At 40.4% G+C, this 22,408-nt stretch overlaps 1 protein-coding gene across 4 annotated transcripts in view; it reads right to left on the reverse strand.

The window, feature by feature from the left end:
* Nucleotides 1–22,408, reverse strand: part of ARID5B (AT-rich interaction domain 5B) — a 210,307-nt gene that overhangs the window by 35,163 nt on the left and 152,736 nt on the right. For 3 of the 4 annotated variants that reach the window (XM_074296641.1, XM_074296643.1, XM_074296642.1), the window contains 3 exons: nt 11,791–11,903; nt 3,031–3,235; nt 948–1,000 (listed from right to left, as the gene is read on the reverse strand). In XM_074296641.1, coding sequence (XP_074152742.1) covers nt 948–1,000; nt 3,031–3,235; nt 11,791–11,903 — 371 coding nt within the window. Of the gene's footprint in view, nt 1–947; nt 1,001–3,030; nt 3,236–11,790; nt 11,904–14,712; nt 14,935–22,408 lie in introns of those variants that run through there. The other variant, XM_074296644.1, reaches the window with a different exon arrangement.

Genomic DNA, 22,408 nt, shown 5'->3' on the forward strand with positions numbered 1-22,408 from the left:
TATTTGGCAAAAAACAAAACACTAGTTATTATATTTGGGCTAAAATGAATTTTATTTTCTTGATTTTGTGTCTCTTATTGTCATTTTATTACCAAACAGAGATAACCCAGATTACTTCTCTAAAAAAATTTCTTATTCAATTTCTGAAGAAACTGCACAACTTAATCTGATCACTGTGTGCACAAGAAAGCATTTCCAGTGACGACATCTTCCTGTGTCAATTGGTTTTATTGCAGATGTCATCTCTGTGGGCTGTATTAATGCAGCTCTTTCTTCTGATTTCAAGATTTTAATCTAAGTTTGTTGCTTTAACATTTTATACGTTTAAAAAAAAATATGCTGCAAAATCCGTGGCCATCAAATTTTCCTCTGGGCTAAAAATAACCTGTTCCTGTCAGATAGAATTAGCCGATAAAAAGTGTCAGAGTCTTTTCTGAATTAGGTTGATCACTTCCTGTTTATGTGGCATTGACCCTTGTCTAATAAAGCCTTTTTGTGTTTGCTAGCAATAAGAGGAGATTCTGCTGCATATTATTCCTGAATGGCCAATACTGATTACTTCTGAAAGCCTTTAATACATTTCCCATATTAGACATGAACAGATGTCAGGTATGTTGCCAAGTGGAATTTCTTTTATTCCAGCTTGGCCTCTTGTATAATAATAAGCCTTTCTCAACATGGGGAAAAATCACAGACCCAACTGATTTCCTAGACAAGGAAGAGTTCCATATGTTTTCCACTTGTCATTTTTTACGACAAGTTTACAATTTTGCCAAACCTGGGACTAATTGGGACCGTTTCCAAGAGTGGCCCAAGAAACCCCCAAAGGGTAGAGCTATTTGAAAAGCCAGTCTATGGTTGCTGACTTTTGCTTCTTTCCCATTTTGGTCAAAAAAAGGGAAAGTGAGATTGCACAATTATTTCATTTAAGTTATTTAAACACTTACTGTTTCATATCCTCCCAGGTTTTGAGCAGCTTGAAACATAGTCCAAAGGTTGACTGTTAGAGGGACAATAAGTATTTAGATAAGCATTGCATTAATGTACTTCCGAGAAATTTCAATTAAACATTAAAAAAAATAAATAAATAAACTGAGAAGAGAGAAATAGGCGTGCTAATCCACCCCAGAGAGAGAGGGGGGGGAGGGAGGGAGGGAGGAAGAGAAAGAGGGAGGGAGGGAGAGAAAAAGAGAGAGAGAGAGGCCTATTTGGGAAACAGTTTACCAAAGGGCATTCATTCATTCAACAACAGGATATGGGATGATTTACAATATGTCTTAAGAAACATTAATACACAGCTACGGAAATGATTCTACATTTAGGATCAGGAAAAGGATAATTTGAGTCCTGTTTCCATCAGTCTGACAGCAGAATCCTATTGCTCAATTGTCCTTGGAAAAAGTGTGTGATTTTAAAAGTGGACTTACTCACCGAGCTCCTGTGAAGAAGCCATTGATTAAATAGTAATATATTATGACTCTCTCGGAGAGAAAAGACCATAATCAATAGATAACAGCTATTTTCATATATTATTGCTTTCAGACTAGACTAACGGATGGCAGTACCACGTTAAAGGCCCATCCTGTATTTCAGACATGTGTGGGGACTCTCAGTGACTACAGTACCAGAGTCGGTAGCCATGTGGCAGATATAGCAGACGGGCTGAAGGCCTTCTTTCATTCACAGAGAGAATTCCGAGGTGAGTTTGCCGTGTGTGCTCGCTCAGCCTCTGGCCATCTGTATGTTGGATATTGCTTTTTCTAATTTTTTTTTTCCCTGTGATGTTAACCCGTGTTCAGGATGCTCAGCAACTCCAGTGAACAGTTAATAACTGTGTCTGTCTGAGCGGAATGTGCCACGGACTGAGTATTCTAGGCCCCCCTTCTTCCCCCAAATCTGAATTTCGAGTAATTCTTTGGCAGTAGAAATGAGGAATACAATAAAAATAAAACACTCTTTGACACATCACGTTCTCAAAGCCTCATTGAACCTTGTACTTTTTTCAGAGCACTCAAGAGCTTTGCTTAGGCCTTGATTTAATCTGAGTCAATGCATTATGCAGCAAAGCTGTTCATAGTACATTAATTTCACTTCTATTTTCAGAAACCAGTTTTCAGACAAACATTGTAATCATTCGTAGTTATATAAGTTTATAATGGCTGCGAGAGTTGGGTTGCAATCAGTGCCAATTGCTATTAGGTATGTAAATTGTTATGTAAAACACACAGGTTTGACATTCTTCATCAAAATGACACATGGTTTTAATCTAGGAAGATATGTTGGGAGAAAGGGATATTGGAAAGCTGGGAGCTTTCTCTTTTGTGTACCACTGACTCCCTGGGCAACTAAGACATGGAGCCACCCGGCTGTGAACGTGGGAGATGCGTTCTCTCCTCCTCGGGTAGGATTCTGCTAACTAGGATTTTCCCATCAGTTGCAAATGAACTTTGACACTTCAAATCTCCATGTTAAAGTCCTTCAAAACTGGACCCTCTGTCCTGAACTGTCTCCTTATTTCTTCTGAAGCCAGCCATGTATTGTACGTTATCGCCCAACAAATAGGGAGAGTTTGCTGGGAAAAAAAAAAAAAAAAGTCTCCTCTTTCTTTGTGGCTATTCTGATCCATCTTTCAATGCCCTAGCTTAATATCTGTCTTTTCACAGGCAACATCTGTGCCTGATAAAGCTACGTCATCTTATTATCTCAGGAGAAAAGCATTACAGACACTACGGTTTGACAAAACAGAAAATGAGAAATTTTCAACATGTCTATTTCCAGTCATAATCAGTGGATTGAAGCCTATAAATATCTCTTTGCAACTGGCCCGGAAGGAGCGCTTGAGAGGGAAGAGGCTGAGGAATGCCTGGCCGGGTGACGTGGGGCAGGGTCCAGTGTAAACGGACATCGTCAGCCCCAAATTAGGCCTTGAGCCTAATCTCTGGGAAATGCTTATTTTTTTTTTTAATTCACAAGAAATCTGAACAGTTCTGAAATGCAGTAAGAAAAAGAGAGGCAAAAAATTGTACTTACTCTGCTTAAACCCTAAATAGGGAATTCTTTCTATTGGCGTCTTCCTTTCTTTCATGTACTTGTAAAGGGCCACTAGGAAGGCCTGCTCCTCTGCCCGGCATTCTTCCCCAATGGCAACCTTTGATTTCTCCTCATTGGAGCCCTTTTTACAGCTGCTGTGGTTATTCTTGGGCTTGGCCAAGGCTGATCTGGCCTCGCATTTCACCTGGAAAGGGGAAGACGCACCACATCAAACCTAATACAGGCCTGGAGAGCGTATTCAGAGTCAAGCTGGAGCCCGAACGTTCCCAGGGCAGGAAGGAGGAACCAATCAAATTCCACCGGAGGCCAGTTAACCATCCAAACAGGGAACACATCCAGCTCTTGGAGTCATCTCTACATGGGAACTGTTTTTGAGGGTTTAAGTACTTTTCTTTTCTTTCTTTTTATGGGAATATCAACCTAAAACATCATTGCCATCTGGTGGGAAAGTTTTCCAGGTGCCAGATGCAGTTTCTTTCATTTTTGCAAAGCAACTCTAGCCCCTTGTGCTACTGGGCAATCTAACCTTCCCAAGCCACAGCCCCCATTTTGGTGGTGCACTCTGACTGACACACATACACACACACACACACACACACACACACACACACACACACTCACACACACACACACACACACACACACACACACACACACACACACACTCCATTTCTCCAGAAAACTCCAGCAACTCACATCAAGAGAGCCGCAGAAATGGGCACTGTGGGGCTTGAGGCATCAGGGATGTTAAAATATATCTAGTTAGGAATTCATAGCCTGAGGTAAAGGGTCTATGGACAGATTTCATGGGCAGGGTGAACTTGTATAAGGGAAACATATTTATTTTCCACTAACCCTTAACTAAAATTTAGCATTTCCTTTTATATGAATGTTTTCAAGAAACCATTAATCTGAGAATGCTTCTTAAGCTTTGATAGATTGTCAAAGGGGTCCAAGACCCAAAAGAAATAAGGTTTGTTCCAACCTCTGTTCTTCAGATGAGGAAACTGAGTCACAGATGAGAAAGGATTTATCCAAGATCACACACAGAATCACAGCTGGCTATCAGAGGCCCTCTTGTCCAACACTTTCATTTCATAGATGAGGATAATGAAGGATAAGGATCTGGCTTAAGACTTGACAGATAGTATCATGGGTGGGATTTGAATTCATCCTTTCTAAGTCCAGCCCACCATTTTCCAATCTACAAAATGAGAGGTTTGGACCATGTGGTCTCACTAACTCTGTGATTCTTTCTATAAGAAGACATCCAGAATTATAAATCTTTCTGTCTATCTCTATCTTCTAGATTATCAAAAGTTGACTTATAGATGATTTAGTCCAACTTGCTTATTTTAAATATAAGGAAACTGAGGTCTCTAGAAATTAAATGCCTTGGTTCAATAAATCTGATCTAATAAGTGTTATACTTGAAAAAAATTAATCTGATCTAATAAGTGTTATACTTGAAAACAAGTCTCTATACTTATGTTAGAATTTATACAGTACAGTAGAAAGAAGCATGGAGTCTGAAGATCTGCATTCAAATCTTGGCTCTGCTCTTTGTCAACTGTGTCTGTCCAGCCAAATCATTCACTCTGTCTAGTCCTCAGTTCTGCATCTAGAAGCTGAAAAGTTTGGTCAAGATGGCCTCCACTGTCCCTTCCCATCATCAAATTATATGATCCTAAACAGAGAAAAACTAGGCTGGTCACCACATGGGGGTAACTCATGATCAGTCCTCAAATGTGAGGCCTGAATTGCCCTCTCAGCAAGTAAAGAAGATAATATGTTTTTATGATTGCTTCTGCTTTCCAGTTAGCTCTGAGGGTACAATAAGGGATGCTAACTTCCATTTAAAAAGACTCTAGGTCACCCAAGGAAAAAAAAAAAAAGTTCATGAAAAGCTCTGTAAATGGAGGGAGGGAAGCTTTGCACACTGACCAGATGTTCCCCCCCACACACACACACACATTACCGAGAATACAGAGCTTAGCATCGTGTGCAGCTGACCTAATATTCCATCCCCACTGCCTTTGATGATTGACTCTTCAGTACAATGTTAGGCTGCTGGGCTATTTTAATTGTAAAGGAAGAAGTATAAGAGGTCAGATTTTCAGCCATGTGAGTCTAGGAGGAATTTCTGTATTCCGATATTCTCATATTGTCGATAGCCCCAGATCTAATACAGACAGAGGACGGGAAGCGAATGATGAGAAAAAAAATATCCTACATTTTCTTCTGCTTGTTCCATCTCCGGCTCAGGACTGATTTCTCCTTTCAAAGTATGAAGAATGTAAAAGGCCATGATTATTTATTAAATGGAAACATATCCCCTGTAAGAGTTTTCTTCATCATTTATTCCCTAGAGTGACTGTGCTAGTTTAATATCTTTAGCCTGGTACTGGAAAAATAATACTTCCCACACTACAAGTTATTGAGCTGGGCTTTTAGGTCACATTTTAATTTTTTAAGAGCTGTGGTAATGGGATTAAATATTTTTTTCCAAAGGAAATCTATCACTTGCATTCTTTCTAAACTTTCATTCCTTGTAACATTATACAGAGACTTATGCCATGTGAAATTTTACCTTGCCATTATTCCCCATCGCTGTAACTGGGATTGGGTATGAACCTCTGATGAAATCTGTAATTTTAAAGGCTTTATTTAAATCATAAAATCACTCTAGTCTATAATCGACATCATGTGACACCCTAGGAGTGATTTTTCAAAATATTAAGTTGGTAGTCAAAACTTGCAATTTGGAGAGATGTTCTAATTAAATTCAAGGCAGTAAGAGTTTAAAATGGTGATGTATACAATGGAGAAATTTAAAACAAAACCAAAAAAACCCAAATCAAAACAAACCTAATCCCAAATCTTAGGTTATTTTTCCAATATAAGAGGACAACAATTCTTCTCACAGATATTCAAGCAGTTGAATCAGTTACAGATGATGCACAGGGAGAAATGAAATAATCACGTGGATAAATCAGGCAAAAACCTTCAGTGGAAGAAAAGGTTGATTTGGGCTCTCTACCCAGGATTGTGGACTCCTGTATTAAGCAACACTGTATATACATACTTTGTATCTACTTACATGCACATGTCTTGTTTCCTGGATAGAATGTAAACTCCTTGAGGGCAAGATACATTGTAGTCTTTGAATATCTTTATTGCCTGGCACAGGCAATTACATTCTCCTTGGGAAATACAGTAAGCACAAAGACCAACAAGCACAAGCTTATCTAAGTAAGGAGGACTTGATGAAAACCAGGGAGGGATAAGCTTCAGACTTCTGAAGGGAATTGTATCTAAGCTGATTTTTTTTTTTTTTTGATGAGGTAATTGGGATTAAGTGACTTCCTAGGGTCACACAGCTAAGAAGTGTTGTGTCTGAGGGCAGATTTGAACTCAGGTCCTCCTGACTTCAGGGCTAATGCTCTATCTACTACACCACCTTGCTGCCTTCTAAGCTTAATCTTAAAGGAAAATGGGGACTTTGAGAGGTACAGTTGGGAAGGGAGGGCAAGTCAGCTACCATATAAAGATATAGAAGCTGGTGATAGAATGCTGGGTTCTAACCATTCCAGTAGGAAACAATATAGACTGTATGGAGGGTAACAGGCCTTATAATACCAAGCTGAGTGATATATTTTATACTAGAAGTAATAGGGAACCATTGAAAGTTCCAGTTGAATAAAAATTTCATGCATTATGACAAACAACCAAGAACAGACCTTCGTGAGGTAGTTACCAAACTTTTAGAACTCAGGACTCTGTGGAAACTTAAAAATTATTGAAGACTCCCACCACAAAGAAATTTTGTTTATGTGGTTATATCTAGATATTTTTACCATTAAGAAGTTAAAATCTTAGTATTATTATGAAAATAATTTTGACTTTATGGGCCCCCTGATGGCTCTAGGATCTCTCTTCCCCAGGATCCCCAGATTATACTTTAAGATTAAGATTTGGCTTGGGGGGCAGCTAGGTGGCGAAGTAGATAGAGCACCAGCCTTGAATTCAGGAGTACCCAAGTTCAACTCTGGTCTCAGACACTTAACACTTCCTAGCTGTATGACCCTGGGTAAGTCACTTAACCCTAGCCTCAAAAAAAAAAAAAAAAAAAAAAAAAAAAAAAAAAAAAGATTTGGCTTAGTGGGTATATAAAATAAAGTCCCTCTTGACCCTGCATCTGACTCATAAAGGCTGTGTGACTCTGGGCAAATCACCACCTCTCAGCATTCTAAAGCAACTAACTTTCTAAGACCAAAGATTGCAAAGACATCAACCTGCACTGGTGGAGGGAATTTTCTTCCTCCCAATGAAATAACAGGTCGATTCCCTCTCCATGCCACAAACGAACTCTTTCTGTTATTTTCTGTGGTTAGGAACAGAACCTGCTTTCTCTCCATGTTTTCCTATATTGGCCTTGAGACAAAAGACTTCTTCGTGATTTTTAAGGTGTGACTGTTAGACTTAATGGACTAGAAGAGGCAGTTTTCCTCAATTCTGGTGTTAGCCAACTCCCTCCTACTCCCCTCAAATAGCTTCTACTTCTGATGCTGGCTTTTAAATGAGAAGCCTGTTCTTTGTGACCACAAATAGAGCATACCTGATGACTCAGAAAGCAAACCTTCCTGGTGGTCAACTGGTACTGAAGAAAGCTGACATCAAAGCATGTGTGGAAGGAAGGGATGGAGTTTCTGTGAAGCCCGGGACACTGTGATCTTCCCATTAGAAAATCCTCACAGATCACAGGAGTTGGGGCTAGAACTAAGTGATCAGCTAGTTTGGGCATCTCCTTTTCAAACGAGATCGAGAAATCTAATCGTTGAGTCATTTTCCTCTCATGTCTGACTCTCTGTGATCCTATTTTGAGGGTTCTTGTCAAGATACTGGACGGATTTGCCATTTCCTTCTCCCTCTCATTTAACAGTTAAGGAAACTGAGGCAAATAGAATTAAATGACTTGTATTCAGTCACATGATTTATACTAAGGGGTGTGAGGTTGGATTTGGAATATGGGAGTCAGTTCCTGAGTCCAGCATTCTGTGTACTATGGCACCAGAGTTAGACCTAGCTGATCCCTAAGGCCTTTTCCAACTCTAATGTTATGTGATGAGTGAAAACTGAAGACTATCAATCTCCCTAGTTTACCTTGAGTCCCAACTAAACCCCACCTTCTCCAGGAAGCCTTCCTCAACTCCTCTCCATAGTGGTGCTTTCCATGTGTTAATTATATCCAATTTTTCCTGTATAGCTTGTTAGTATACATTAGTTTATTGTCTTTCCCATTCAATTGTAAGCTCTTGGAGGTCAGTGTCTGTCTTTTGCTTCTTTTTAGATATCTCCAGCACTCAGCATAGTGCCTGACACATGTAGGTACTTATTAAGCATTGATTGATTTGATTCCTACAAGCAAGTGACTTGTCCAGGGTCCCACAAATTAATTTGTATCTGATGCTTAATTTGAATTCAACTCTTCTTCACTTCAGGCCCAGTACTCTATCCACTGCACCATCCAGCTCTGCTACTTCCTAGGTGGGTGATCATGAGAAAATCATTTCACTTCTTTCCTGCCCCACCAAAACAAACAACCACGTGTGGAATCACATGGCTGGGCAAAATTAGATTTCAAGATCTCTCCATTTGTTCTTTAACTGTCCCCTTCTTCTCCACCCCAACATCCTCACCCCCGGCTTGAACCAGACATTTCCTATAATCTCTAAGGTCCTTTCTGGTTCTAAGAATCTATCATTCTGTGATGACTCAGTTTTTTCATCTGCAAAATGGATCTCATAATTCTTACAGTATCACCATCACGGAATCATTGTAAGAAAGTCTTCTATAAATCATTAACTGTGACAAAATGAGAGTTACGTAAGCTCTTTGAGGGGCAAGGGCAGTTGCATTTTTGTTTCCATATTCAATGCCAAGCACATAACAGATATTTAGAAAATGCCTGTCAGTTGATGGGTTCCACCATGGAACAGTGGCTAGTCTGGCTCACCGGAAGTCAAGAGAGAACCGGTTTCAATTCCTGCCTCTGACACTCCCTGGCTATATGACTGTGAGCGAGTCACTTCATTTCTAAGTTGCAATATGGAGATAATATCTCCCCCAATGAGGATCAAATGAAGGAATGTATATAAAAAGTACTTTGCAAGATGAGCACTATGCATAACATTTTAGTTATTATTTAATATTTTATTTTAAATTTTAAAATTTAGTTATTATTGTTATTATTATTATTATTATTATTATCATTATTATTATTATATTCCAATCATTAGTATTTCCTAAGCAGGCAGCTTTTGAAATAGAAGCTGGGTCTTTAAGTCTCACAAGTTTTGAGACTAGATAACTCAGCTCCAAAGTGTTAACCCAAAATCTTGACATTAGGAAAAGGCCCATATTCAAACTCCAAGCAAGGCTATTGGAATCCAAGATGACCTGACCACCATGGTCACCCAGGTCAGTAAACTGATACACTTCTGAGAGGAAGCACTTGGGGAGCATCTATAAACAGAACTTCACACCCTCGTGTGTCACTTTCCCAAGCAGAGGGAAAGAGACCGAGGAGGGCTCAGTCAATTGTCATGATTTTGCAAGACTCTCAGGCAGCATATTTTGGTGGTGACTGTAAATGACACTGGAGGGAGAGCTCCAGCTGGGCTCAGGTACAGAATACACTGCCTTATACCTGTGATGTCACACCAAAGGCATGGGGGCGGGCTGCCAAAACCTGGAATTGGTGGGGCCGGGCCCTGCCGAGCGCTCGTGTTCTGAAACCGCCTGGCCCCATTCGGTGGTATCTTGTCAGAGCTTGCAAACCACATCACAGGGAACCAAGCTGCTCTACTTGATGTCTCTCTCAATTACCTTATGCTCATTCTCTCATGAACCCCACTGCAAACCTTAAGAAAGAAAGCGTCAAGATCGAACCTCCCCCAGAGGTAAAGACAAAGGTACCCAACCCCCCGAGAAACACCTCTCTTGAATTTGTCATCAATCACGACAAAAGGAGAAGAGGCCTGATTTGCTCTTGACCAGGAATTAAAACAGACCCTCTGCTTCCACTCAGCCCCTTGGCTGAAAAACATCCCAGTCATGGGATGCTTAGGATGGATAATCACAAAGGACTTGCCATCTGTTCTCAATAGGAAGCTAGAGAAAAATCCATGGATCATGGATTCAGGATGGAGATTCTGGTTCTTCCAGGGGATCTGGGGCAGTCATTTCCTCTCTCTCTCAATCTCAGTTTCCTCATTTATTAAAATGAAAAAATTAGGCTAGATGATCTCTGAGATGCTTCCAAACACCTTTGCCCTATGGCCTCCTCTTCTGATTGGTGAGTTTCCGTCTGAGATCATCATCTTAGGAAAGGTCCAAGTCATTTTTTTCCACTTCTGACTTTCTAGACTTTTCCACTTTCTCTCTTCTTACCCCAATTAGAATGTAAGCTCTTTGAGGGCAGGTATTGATTTTTTTTTTTTTTTGCTTGCATTTAGATTTTTAGCACTTAGCAGAATTCGTGTTACATAATAATATCTCTTTCTCTGTGTGTCTCTCCCTCCTCTCCTTCTCTCTGTCTCTGTCTGTCTTTATCTCTCTGTCTGTCTCTCTCTCCCCCTCTTCTTTCCTACTCCCTCCCTTTCCCTCCCAAATTTGGGCTTTCTGGTGAGACAGTCATGCAGATTGAGTCAATATCGATTATATGGGTTGAGTGTGAGGGAAGCACTTTAGAAATCCCAATGTGCTACATCAACATGAGCTATGATTAGAAATTCTGGGAAGGATGGGTCACTTAGAAGGATGTGTCACAGAGGCCAACCTCCTATTTCCCTCCTGGAGACTTCAAGGATTCAGAATTTGGCTCTAGAAATATAGTTTGTTGAAATCTGGCCCTTAATTCTAGCCTTACAGAGTTGATTAGGATGGCTGGCTTTGTTTTTAAGGAGAAAAAGCATAACTGTCTTTGGCATAAAATGTCATCCAAGCCAAATACCTGGAACAAATAACTGGTAAACTGAGCTATTGAAATCTGACCTACACCAGCAAAACCTGAAGAGGGAAGTCTACAAATATAAACTGACCCCTTTACTCTCCACGTCAATGAGAATAAACTCATATAAACATCTCTTTTCAGAGTTCTATGTAATTCATGGCCAAGAAACGAGATCCCAAAGGTCTAGCTTGGGATTTTGGCTTTCACTCCCATGTTCCTTTCTCCTACTCAGATCCAAAATATGACTCTAGCATAATTTGGGGGTGACCTGAGAAGAAACACAATTACAATGACTAAATTTAGATCTTCTAATTCATCCTCTGTTAATCTCTGAAAGATATTTAAGAGTACATGGGAGGGGGAAAAGAGAGAGACAATGGCTCAGCTGGTTTATTTTTGATATAGTAAGAGTAAACTATGTCATTGTGTCCCCAACTGTGAAATCTCAGCCTTGATGACGTGGTTGCTAATCACAGTCCCTTTACCCAACAGTCAAAGCTGGAGGTGGAAAGCCTTTCTGTTGACTAATCAGAATGTCAAGTTTCTCTCTCTCTCTCTCTCTGATCCCCACACCCCAACACACCCCAAGACACCCCCCCAATGGCTTAGGATGCCAAAATTCAGATTCTGAATGGAAAACTGTATCAAGAAAGAAGATGGAAAGATTTTTAGAAAGAGAAACAGAAAGATTAACAAAATGAGTAGGTCTGAATGAATGACTGTACCTTGGCAATGCTTTTTCCATCTGAATTATTGCTGGAATCCTTAACGCCATTTACCGAATCTCTTCTCTGAGGGCATGATTTCTTTTTGCGTGGCCTTCCTTTAAGATTTGGCGCTGCAAACAAATGGAGAACAATTTATAGTCATTTTCATTTACATGGGTTTGTTTTCTTAAACAACCAAGCCAGGCTCAAAATCAATCCCCTGTAATTGTTCATAGAAATGTACACATCTGTACCAAGCCACCTCTCATTAGGAGTCACTCACTCTGATGGGCTGTATTGGCGTAGACTAGAAACCACCGTACCCCATTTCCCAAGACTAATCTATTATACTTTAACATATCTAATTAATATAAAAGCAAGCCCTTTGTCTCTAAAGGACGTTGACAGAAAGAAAATGCATTTCCCCACAGATGGAAAAGATATCTTTGTAGAAACATCCAGGGTTGGAAATCATCTCTGAACCAGACTGTAACACACTCTGTTCTGGCTCTGACAAACCTAAGTGATCAAGCAGCCTATTTGGGAGGTCACGGCAGCGTGAGCCTTTGAAAACATCTGCCTTAGAAAGTTTCTCAAAGTAGCTACAGTTTCTCAAACGATGTAGATGCGTGTCAAATTAAATACAAATATAACAATTTATAAAAACTATAGATATATAAAAACTATATATAAATATATATTTGATATACACATACATATACATCCATATATATGCACAAATATAAAAATATACACATATAATATGCAAATGCTTACACACGCATATATACATACCTACATATATAAATATATCCACACATATAAACCCACAAATAATACATACTCATATATGTACATATATATATATATATATATATATATATATATATATATACACACATGCACACATATAAACTCATAAATAATATATATATACACATACATGTATACATATATATGCATACATATAAACCCACAAACAATACATAACACATATATAAATCCATAAATAATACATTATATACATATGCATATATGTATATACATGCACAGATATAAACCCATAAACAATCCATACATATATATATATATACATATATATAAAACCCATAATAAATAAACATATAGTCAACATACACATATGCACATATATAAATCCATAAATAATACATACACATACATATATATATACACATGCAACATGTAAACTCAAAAAGAATACATACATATATGTACACATATAAACCCATAAATACATATACACACTTATATACATATATGCACACACATAAATGATGCATATACACAGCACACATGTACAAACATACAAATCCATCAATAACCCACACAATATACATATATGCACAATATAAACCCATAAATACCTACACACATACATATATATGCATACATATAACTCACAAATTATACATGTATATACATATATATATATACACATGTACACACATATAAACCCACAAATAACACATACACCTAAACATAATGTACATACACATACAAACACATACATACACATACATACTTATATACACACATACATACACACATGTAAACTCAAAACAATACATGCATATATGGACACATATACACCCATAAATACATATACATACTTATATACATATATGCACGCACATGAATAATACATACACACCGTACACATATGTACACACAACACAAAAATCCATCAATAACCCATACAATATACATATATGCACAATATAAATCCATAAATATTACCTACACATATACATATATATGCACACATATAAACTCGCAAATAATACATATAAATATATACGCATACATACACATATATATGCACACATATAAACCCACAAATAACACATACACCTCAACATACATATACACACATATAAACCCATACATGCATACACATATACATACTTATATACATACTGCACACATATAAACTCAAAAATAATATATATATATATATATATACACACACACACACACATACACAAATAAACCCATAAATACACACACACACATGCACACACATAAAAGACATTCACTAAAACAGCCCGGACAGTATTGAATGCACTTTACTAATCTGTGGTTAGCACAATCAACATATTTAACATATTTGGCAGAGGCATCTGATCCAGCATGTTCGACTCTTTTCAGGGACCAGTTTTATGGAAATCCTGAGGTTTGTTTAAAGTCACCCTCCCCTGAAAGGTGCCCCCCAACCTCCCCGCCGGCCCATGTTGAGACCAGTTCAAGTCTTCAAGTTTTTTGGAAAAGGGCCGTACCCGGGATGCAAATCAAAGTCCTATTTCATCCCTGATGTCAAACTTAATTCCCTGTAAGACCCACATAAAGGGAGGAAGAGAAGACAGATGTTGATTTAGCATCACCACTGTCCGGCATAAGCTCCTGCACTGAATTCCCATGGGGAAGCAGACTTAAGCAGCATCAGGCTCACTTAAGAGGCACAAAGTAACAAGCTCACTCAAAAACAACTGGTTTCTCTAGGTAGCCCCGCCATGCCTTCCTTTAAGGGAGGATTAGACAAACTCCAGAGAGCCCTCCCTCCAGTCTTTCCTAACTATTGTTCAGCTAACTTTTGGCCACAGAGGTAACAGTGACTTTGGGGGCATCTCACATCCGAAGCAAATTTGGCAAATACAATGAAGGCTACTAATTTGACTTTTCCAATTTGAGGGGGAAACTGCCTTATCTCTAGGGAGGATAATGACGATGATCACAAAAGGGGGGGGAAAGGTTGTTGGGGTTTTGTGTTGTTGTTGATGTTACTGTTGTTTACTAGTCCCCAGTTCCTGTCCCTCTCCTTCTCCCCTTCCCAAAATTGAAATTCTTTCAGAAGCCTCGCCTGAATCCATGATCCGAGGAAAACACGTCCCAGAATGAAGCAAAGAGAAAGTAATGATTTACCCATTCCAATCGCCAAGCATCGGTCTGATTTCTATCTGGGCTCATGAATGCCAGCCGCCCGCAGCATGGGACTGCCCACTACTACATCCCTGGACCGCTCGGGCTGCCTCGGCGTGGATGTCAGCTTTCCTCCAAATGAGCCCTTGGAGTCTGGGCTCTCTGCTTACAACTCCCCTCCCCCTGCAGTTCCATTACTCATGTAAACACAGAGCCGTGACTAGCCCCGAGTGTGGGAGTGTGGGATGAGCCCCAAGAGTTGCCAGGCTGGCAGGGAGGCCACTCAGCGTTATCCACCTTCTTAATAGGGCCGGTGATTTCATCCTAATTGTTTTGCTGACCCTGACCTCTTGCCCCAAGTCTGGCTAAGACTCCATGCCCTGTTCCGTGAATCTGACACCCCGAGGATTTTCGTATCTCGGGGAGGTGACACCAGAGAGGAACAGACTCGTTCCCACAATTTACTGCAATTGGCCCGAGAGCTAAAGCTTTATTACCTGTGTTGTACTAGGTACACTCACGTGTCAGTCCCCAAAATAAAGCCAGAGCAGACTATAACAGAAAACTGGGCCTGGCCCTAAAATGTCTCTTTAGAAGCAATGAGGAAAAAATTCAAAACAAAATAAGTCACCCCTGCCCCAAGGCCTGTGGTAGCTCCTGCTCTTAGTTCTGGTACAATTCTAACCATAATACCTTGGTCCTGCCTCCCAAGGAGAGACCACCTGTCTGACAGGTCAAAGCATTTGAAGAATCAGCCAGTTACTACATGCCTTGAGGTGCTTAAATACTTAGAAAGGCAGAGTAAGTTACACACTCACCAACAAGGACTCGTATCCAAGTCCAAGAATTCAAATAAATAACAAATAAAAGAATTAACTTTTAAGTGGGACAAGAGGGAAAAAAAATTGTCATCTTTAGGAAGTTAACGAGTGAAGGGGGACTGAAATGATGCCCTCACATACTTGGTCTCTGTCTGCCTCAGTTTTCTTATCTTGAAAATGGGAATAATGACAGTAGCCACCTCCTGGGATTGTTGTGTGGATAAAATGAGATACTATTTGCAAAGTCCTTAAACACGCTACATAAACGCTAGATCTTTAATGATCCACATCCTTTAATAAAGGGCACTCTTTCTTATTTGCTAAGGCATGATAGAAAAGTGGACGTCCTGGCCTTTTTCCTAATCTTTGCCAGTTGTGACTGCCAACAGACCCATCAGGATGATTTGCCTCCTCCCCCTACCTGTCCCAACGTATCCCTTACCTATATATATTTGAAAGAATGGCAGAAAATGCTTAAGTTGTGTTGAATTTGGGAGGAAAGAGATATGAGGTACTGGAAGGTGTGTCAGGTGAAAATTATACTAGCATTGCTGAGCCCCAGGAGATCAAATTAGGGGAGAACTAAAGAAATCTCTAGATTTTGACCAGGAAGAACTTCCTAAAAATTGGAATGGGCTGCCTCCATAGTTAGTGAGTTCCCCATCACTAAAAACCTTCAAGTCAAATGTGAATGATTATTTATTGAGGATGTTGTAAAGCAGGGGTTCTCAAACTACGGCCCGCGGGCCAGATGTGGTGCTGAGGACGGTTATGCGGCCCGTCTGGTTATGGCAAATGGGCTGAGGGATGGAGACAAGAGTGTGAGCTTTTGTTTTTACTATAGTCCCGCCCTTCAACAGTCTAAGGGACAGTGAACTGGCCCCCTATTTAAAAAAGTTTGAGGACCACTGTTGTAAAGAGTGATCAACCTAAGTACGGATTGGAGCCAGTGGCTTCTCAGAGACTATGATGGTAAACCAGCTTCTTAGCTGCTAGCCAGATTCAAAGGAAGTTCAGTCTGGTGAGTGGTCAAAGTTCTGCTCGCCACTGGCTGCCTAAAGGATCATCTCAAGCCCAGTGCCACACTGGGTTCTAAATGATTCCTCCCTGTCAGGTTTAGTCATTCCCCCACAACGTCACTTTGAGGGGCGTAACACTAGAGACCACTCCGGCTTCGGGGTGGCTTTGAGATCTGAGGAGACCATGTTTTAATAAAATGACAGCAGGAAGTCTTAGAAATGAAGGGTGAGCCAGGCCTTTCTTCCCCAGATATGTAAGAAATGTGTGTGTGGTGGGAGGGAAGTTACAGGGGTTAAAGGGGAGGAATTTCAGCCTTTAAATATTCTTTCTCAGATGACCACCCCCTTTATCAGCTGGGTAGCACCATCCAGTCCTAGAGCCAGGAAGAGACCAACCTCAGACATTTATTAGCTGTGTGACCCTGGGTAAGCCATTGAACCTGTTTGCTTCAATTTCCTTAATATCAAATGGGGGTAATAACAGCACTTACCTCGAGGGATTGTTGTGAAGGGCAAATGAGGTAATACCTGGCACACACAGGCGCTTAATAAATGCTAGCTCCTTTCTTCTTTCAAACCCCGCCCCTCCCCCCCATCACCATCCCAAGTCAAGCTACCCTCGAACCTGACGATATCCTCCTTAATAAAACTGCTGGGAATTCCCCCAAAAGGGGGCTTTAACTTTCAACTTTTTGTGTGTAATGTCAGACTGGTGAAACTCAAGGACCAATTCTCAAAACAGTATTATTAGACGCAAAAATAACACACATTGGATTACAAAGCAAGTGATTATATTGAAATTCAATAACCTAGACTGTCTGGATCCCAATTTAAAAATCTAGGCCTTAGAGCTTCAAGGTTTTAAAAACACTCTAGATTCATTTTGTCATCTGATCCTCTTCGAAGACAAAAGTTAGCCACCATTTTGCTCCAGAGAAGAATTGGCATTTTTAGGAGCCCCAGACCTTCGTGTGTGTGTGTGCATTAGTGCCAGAGAAAAACTGGTTTTCACTAGGGAAGACACACAGGGAAACTGAGGCAGCCCCTATTTTATTCATGCCTGCCTCAAGCCAGTTTTATTAATCTCTCATTTCTAAGAGACCATTAAGCTTGTCCACAAATTTACAAAACACACACACAACACACACACACACACACACACACACAATTATGTACAGAGGATGCAGGTGTGTGTGTGTGTGTGTGTGTGTGTGTGTGTGTGTGTGTGTGTGTGTGTGTGTAATTCACATCCATCTACCCACATTCATGTAAGGAAACTTTATTTTAACAATCCTGCCTGGAGTAATCAACAGAGAACTTTCTAGAGGTGGAAGAAGCTCCATGTCTGCACCACCAATGGACCACAAAACATTTGGCCACGGACAATCTTTATGAGTTCAGTAAATGTGAATTTTATTGAACAGGGGCCACAGATATCCAGAGACAGGTCTCAGTCCCCTGATTCTCACTTCCCCATATTAGTCACATTTGTTCTTCTGGCTAATCATTTGAAGATCTCTATGATTTGAATAAGGATTTCCTGTACCACTGGTCAGTATTTCTTCTTACTCCATGCAGTGAAAAGAACAAATAGTCACCTTTAGGAAATCCCAGCCACTGGGAGGCCCAAGAGCATGGGTGTTAATTCCAGGCCAGTTCAGGGAGCCGACAGTCCCGTGTGGTCTGATGCCCTTTGTGGGCACCACCTGGGCATTATCCCCCACCCCCTGTGCTAATGAGCTGCTCCTGGCCAAACAAAGCACTTCAGATCCTAGATCACTAGGCCATGATCGCAAAATCACTTCTGTCTGTTACAAAACTGGGCAAGTTCCGGTGTGGGGCAAGGTTTCAAACAATACGCATGATAAATAATCCCAATAAGAACAACAATTCATAACAACAAAACAACGGAAACGTACCCAGCTACTGGCCAAGTAAATTGCTTTTGGCCTAAATGTTCCTGTTTTTCAATTTGTCCCTTCCTTCCTGCGGTAACCTTCTCTTTTTTAACAGTCATGGTCTTGGAAAACACCGTAAAGATAAACACCTCTAACAGTTGGATCGACTCGCCATTTAACAAGCTTTTCCCATTTTGTAAAGAGAAGGTCTTTGCCAGCAAGCAAAGCTGGCTGCCCCTCTACCCCACAGATAGGAGAGGCTCTCTGGTGGGCACTGGCTCCAGCAGGTCCCTGAAAAATCCCAATAAGTTTTTCAGAGCATCCAACAAAGTCTGACACCAGAAATCACAGAAATCAATACCGAGAGGGTGTCGGAGGAAACTTAACTCATTTGATTGTAAATTGCTACAGGACAGAACAGCAAACAAAAGGCCAGTGACTCAAATATTGGAGGCTGAAAAGCATTCTATCATGTGGTATGTGCAGCACACGCTGTGGATAATAGCCTGCATTTCTCTAATGCCATTCCTCTGAGGATCTCAAAGCTCTGTTTACAGAGACAGGAATCTTAAAAATACTCTGATGAGTTGCAGGGTGAGACATGCTCTTTCTGGAAAAAAATGAATTTAATTGTCAATGCTGGGTTCTATTTAAAATGTTTCCCTTTTGCCTTTTTAGAGACTTCCTCTTTCACCATGGCAAAAAATAGTTTGGGTGTTTTTAAGTGATTAATTTAAAAGGTTGAGACTTAGGGGCTTCTGCCAATCTTGGTTTCTATTGAAACCACATTTGACATTGAGAGCATAAAAAAAGAAAAAAGGATTCTGCAGATTGTCCCTTATAGAATTTCTCTTTTTTCACATACTTCAAACCAACAACACCCAACTAAAAACAAAAGGACTCTAAATTTGGTTTGAACACGCGGTTTTAAAAATATAAAAACAGAAATGTTTCCCAGAAATTGCCTTTTATTTCTATATTTACTGTTTTCAAGCACATCTGCCTCCACACAGTGGGGCTGCAACAGTGCTGTTTACTCATTACACCTGGCAACTGGTTCATATCAACTGAATCCACCTTTGTGTTTAAAAGGCATCTAGCCCCTAGAGAGCTCTGGGCCCTAAGTTTAGAAGCTGCTGGCTGGTTTTTACTGAATTTTTTTCCCCTACATTTCAAAAATATGATATATATAGGCTATATATATGAAATATGATATATTTCCAGATAAATATACAGAGATTTCCAAGCTTCTCCTTCTTTGTAATTGGATAATTTAGTCCTAATTCCCCCTAACAGATGAGACTACAGAAGGAGACCCGGAGCCTAAGTTGACCACCCAGTCCCAGGTTATCCTGGGTAGCCCTTTTAGCGATCACATGATTCAGGAGGAATAAATGAATGTCCTGGAGAAGGCTCCGTGGTTGGGAATAGTGGGTGACAAGCCCGAGCCCTGAGTTTCTTGGCTCGCACCGGTTTCTGTTCCAAGGCCTCCTGGCCGGGATCCCCGTGCCCACTAACTACAACTTTCGTGGAAATCGGGTCCCAGGACTGGGAAACGCACGGCGATTTTGTTACGGGGAGGATGACGAAACGAGGCCGGAGGAAGCCGAAGTCTCAGCGTGATGGCATCGTGTCAAAATGAGTGAGGTAGTCCAATGGAATGTATGAGCTCATGTCATACCTGCATCTCTCCGGAGCAGCTCATGTCCAAAACAGCCAAGTACTCTTTGACTATTCAACAAACCATGTAAGTAAATAGGTATTCCTCCTTCCCCTCCCCAGACACCCCCCCCACTCTTACTCACTTCCACCTCATACTAGTCATCCTTAGAGCAATTGCTAATGGCCTAGATTGAAGTTTTTGTGATTTCAAAAGCATCTGATTTACACTTCTGCTTCCTGATTCGCTTTTTCTTTCTCTGCCTTGAAGGCCTTCATTTCTCAGAAACACTTAAAAACACAAATTATTCTATTTTCCCCCTCATAAACTAAACAAATCACGCTGGTTCATCTGTATCACTAATTGGATCCAAAGCATGTGACTCCATGAATTCTTGCTATCAAAATGGATGTAAACCACTTAGGGCATCTTTAGCATTGTCAACCTAGATGAATTTCTAAGGGAGAATGAATGGCAAGGAGAAACAGCAATCAAACAATCCGGGGACATCTCCCACTGACCAGCCAGCAACGCCATGGGCTGTTCTGCCATCAAATGGGGGAGGCATTTCAGTGATTACAGAAAAAAAAAAAATAAATTTTACTAAGGCTTAATTGATTGATGATAACAAGAATACAGTTTGTGAATATTTGCAGAATCAGAATCTCAGAGCGAGAAAGCCGGCAAAAACAGATCATCTAGCAAATAAGAATGGGCTCGATTCTTGCTTAGATATTTGACTCAGTGATCCATTCTGTAAAATTTTTCCCTCCCAGGGTTATTTTAGGCAGGAGGTCTTCAGCTATAAAAAAGAGTTTTAAATCTTGATAACTGTATTTCAATATAACTGGTTTCCTTTGAAAGCTTATGGGGTTTTTTATTTTATTTTATGCATTTGGAAACATTCTTCTCAGAAGGGGTTCAAAGTCTTCCCCAGACTACAAAGGAGTCCATGACACAAAAGAGTATTATAACCCATGGTTATTAGGCTCAATGAGGTAATGCATGAAAAGTGCTTTGTATATTTTAATGTTCTATGTGAATTTCTAGTTATTATCTAAATCCAATCCTCTCTTATTATAGCTAAGGAAACTGAGGAACTCCTTCCCTCAATTCCTACACATCCAGATATCCCAGTCCCAGTCTAGTCCCACACTGCTCTACTACGACGCCCTTGGGATGCTACAGTACTTGATCTTTTAAAAAGCCTTCTACAAGTAGGAAAGGAGATCCAGAAAGATTTGCCCATCTTCACCTTCCCTTCAACCAATGCCTTCCTCATCAGGAAATCCTCTTCTGAAGAAGAGAAAGGTTCCTCAGGAAAGTGAGAAGTGAGAGGAGGACAGGCAGAACACACAACAGCCAAGGCTCCTCCCCAGGATTTCTGCTCCGGGCACTGGGTTTTGTGGGGAGCTCTGCCCTGTGGATTCAATCGCTTCTGAAGATCAAAGGGTTTGGAGAACACCTTGGCCCAGATTCCCAAATGCTCATGTGGTGTCAAAACATGAAGGCCGAGTGTAAGACGGGGTGACACTCCCAGATGTCCCTGCCACCCACAAATTAGCGGGGGTCAGCTTAAGTGGCAAATATTTAACAAGTCCCATCGACTCCAATTGGCATGGGGCCCAGGTGACACAGTGCTGGAGTTGGAGATATGAATTCAAATCCAGCCTTGGAGCATTCTTAGCTGTGTGATTCTGGGCATTCAGTTTCCTCATCTGTAAAATGGGGATAATAACAATACCTACCTCACAAGTTTGTCAAGAGGACCAAATCCTATAACACTTAATAATATTTTATAATAAATCTTAATGTACTATAAAAATTATTACTATTACTATGATCATCATCATGTACTCCAGAATTGGCTTGGAGGAGTTTAAACTTTTGTTCTCTTTATTCCCTGTCTACTTTCCCCTAAGTCACCATCATCTATGGATCAACTTGTGAAGAACCAATGCCAGCCAAGGGATCAGGTGGGCTCTTAGTGGATAGAGAACACAATAGGGTGGGGGCAGGGAGGAAGGGGAACCCTTCAAGTGGCCCATTAAAACTAGGACAAAAGAATATTGTTCCAATGTTAAACTAGATGGGTCTTTGAAAAAAGACTTAAGCCTCAATTTAGAAAAATCTCCGATTTCCATTTTTGGAAGAAATCTCTGTAAACACAGATATACATTCTTTCTCAGGATGCTATCACACAATAAAAAATTAATGTTAACCCCTCAGATGCTTGACATTTTTCCAGGGTTTCAGGATTTGGGTTGGAAATGTTTCTACCACAGACAAAACTTTGGATTT

The sequence above is a fragment of the Sminthopsis crassicaudata genome, chromosome 2 (genome assembly GCF_048593235.1).
Source record: "Sminthopsis crassicaudata isolate SCR6 chromosome 2, ASM4859323v1, whole genome shotgun sequence".
Taxonomy (NCBI): Eukaryota; Metazoa; Chordata; class Mammalia; order Dasyuromorphia; family Dasyuridae; genus Sminthopsis; species Sminthopsis crassicaudata.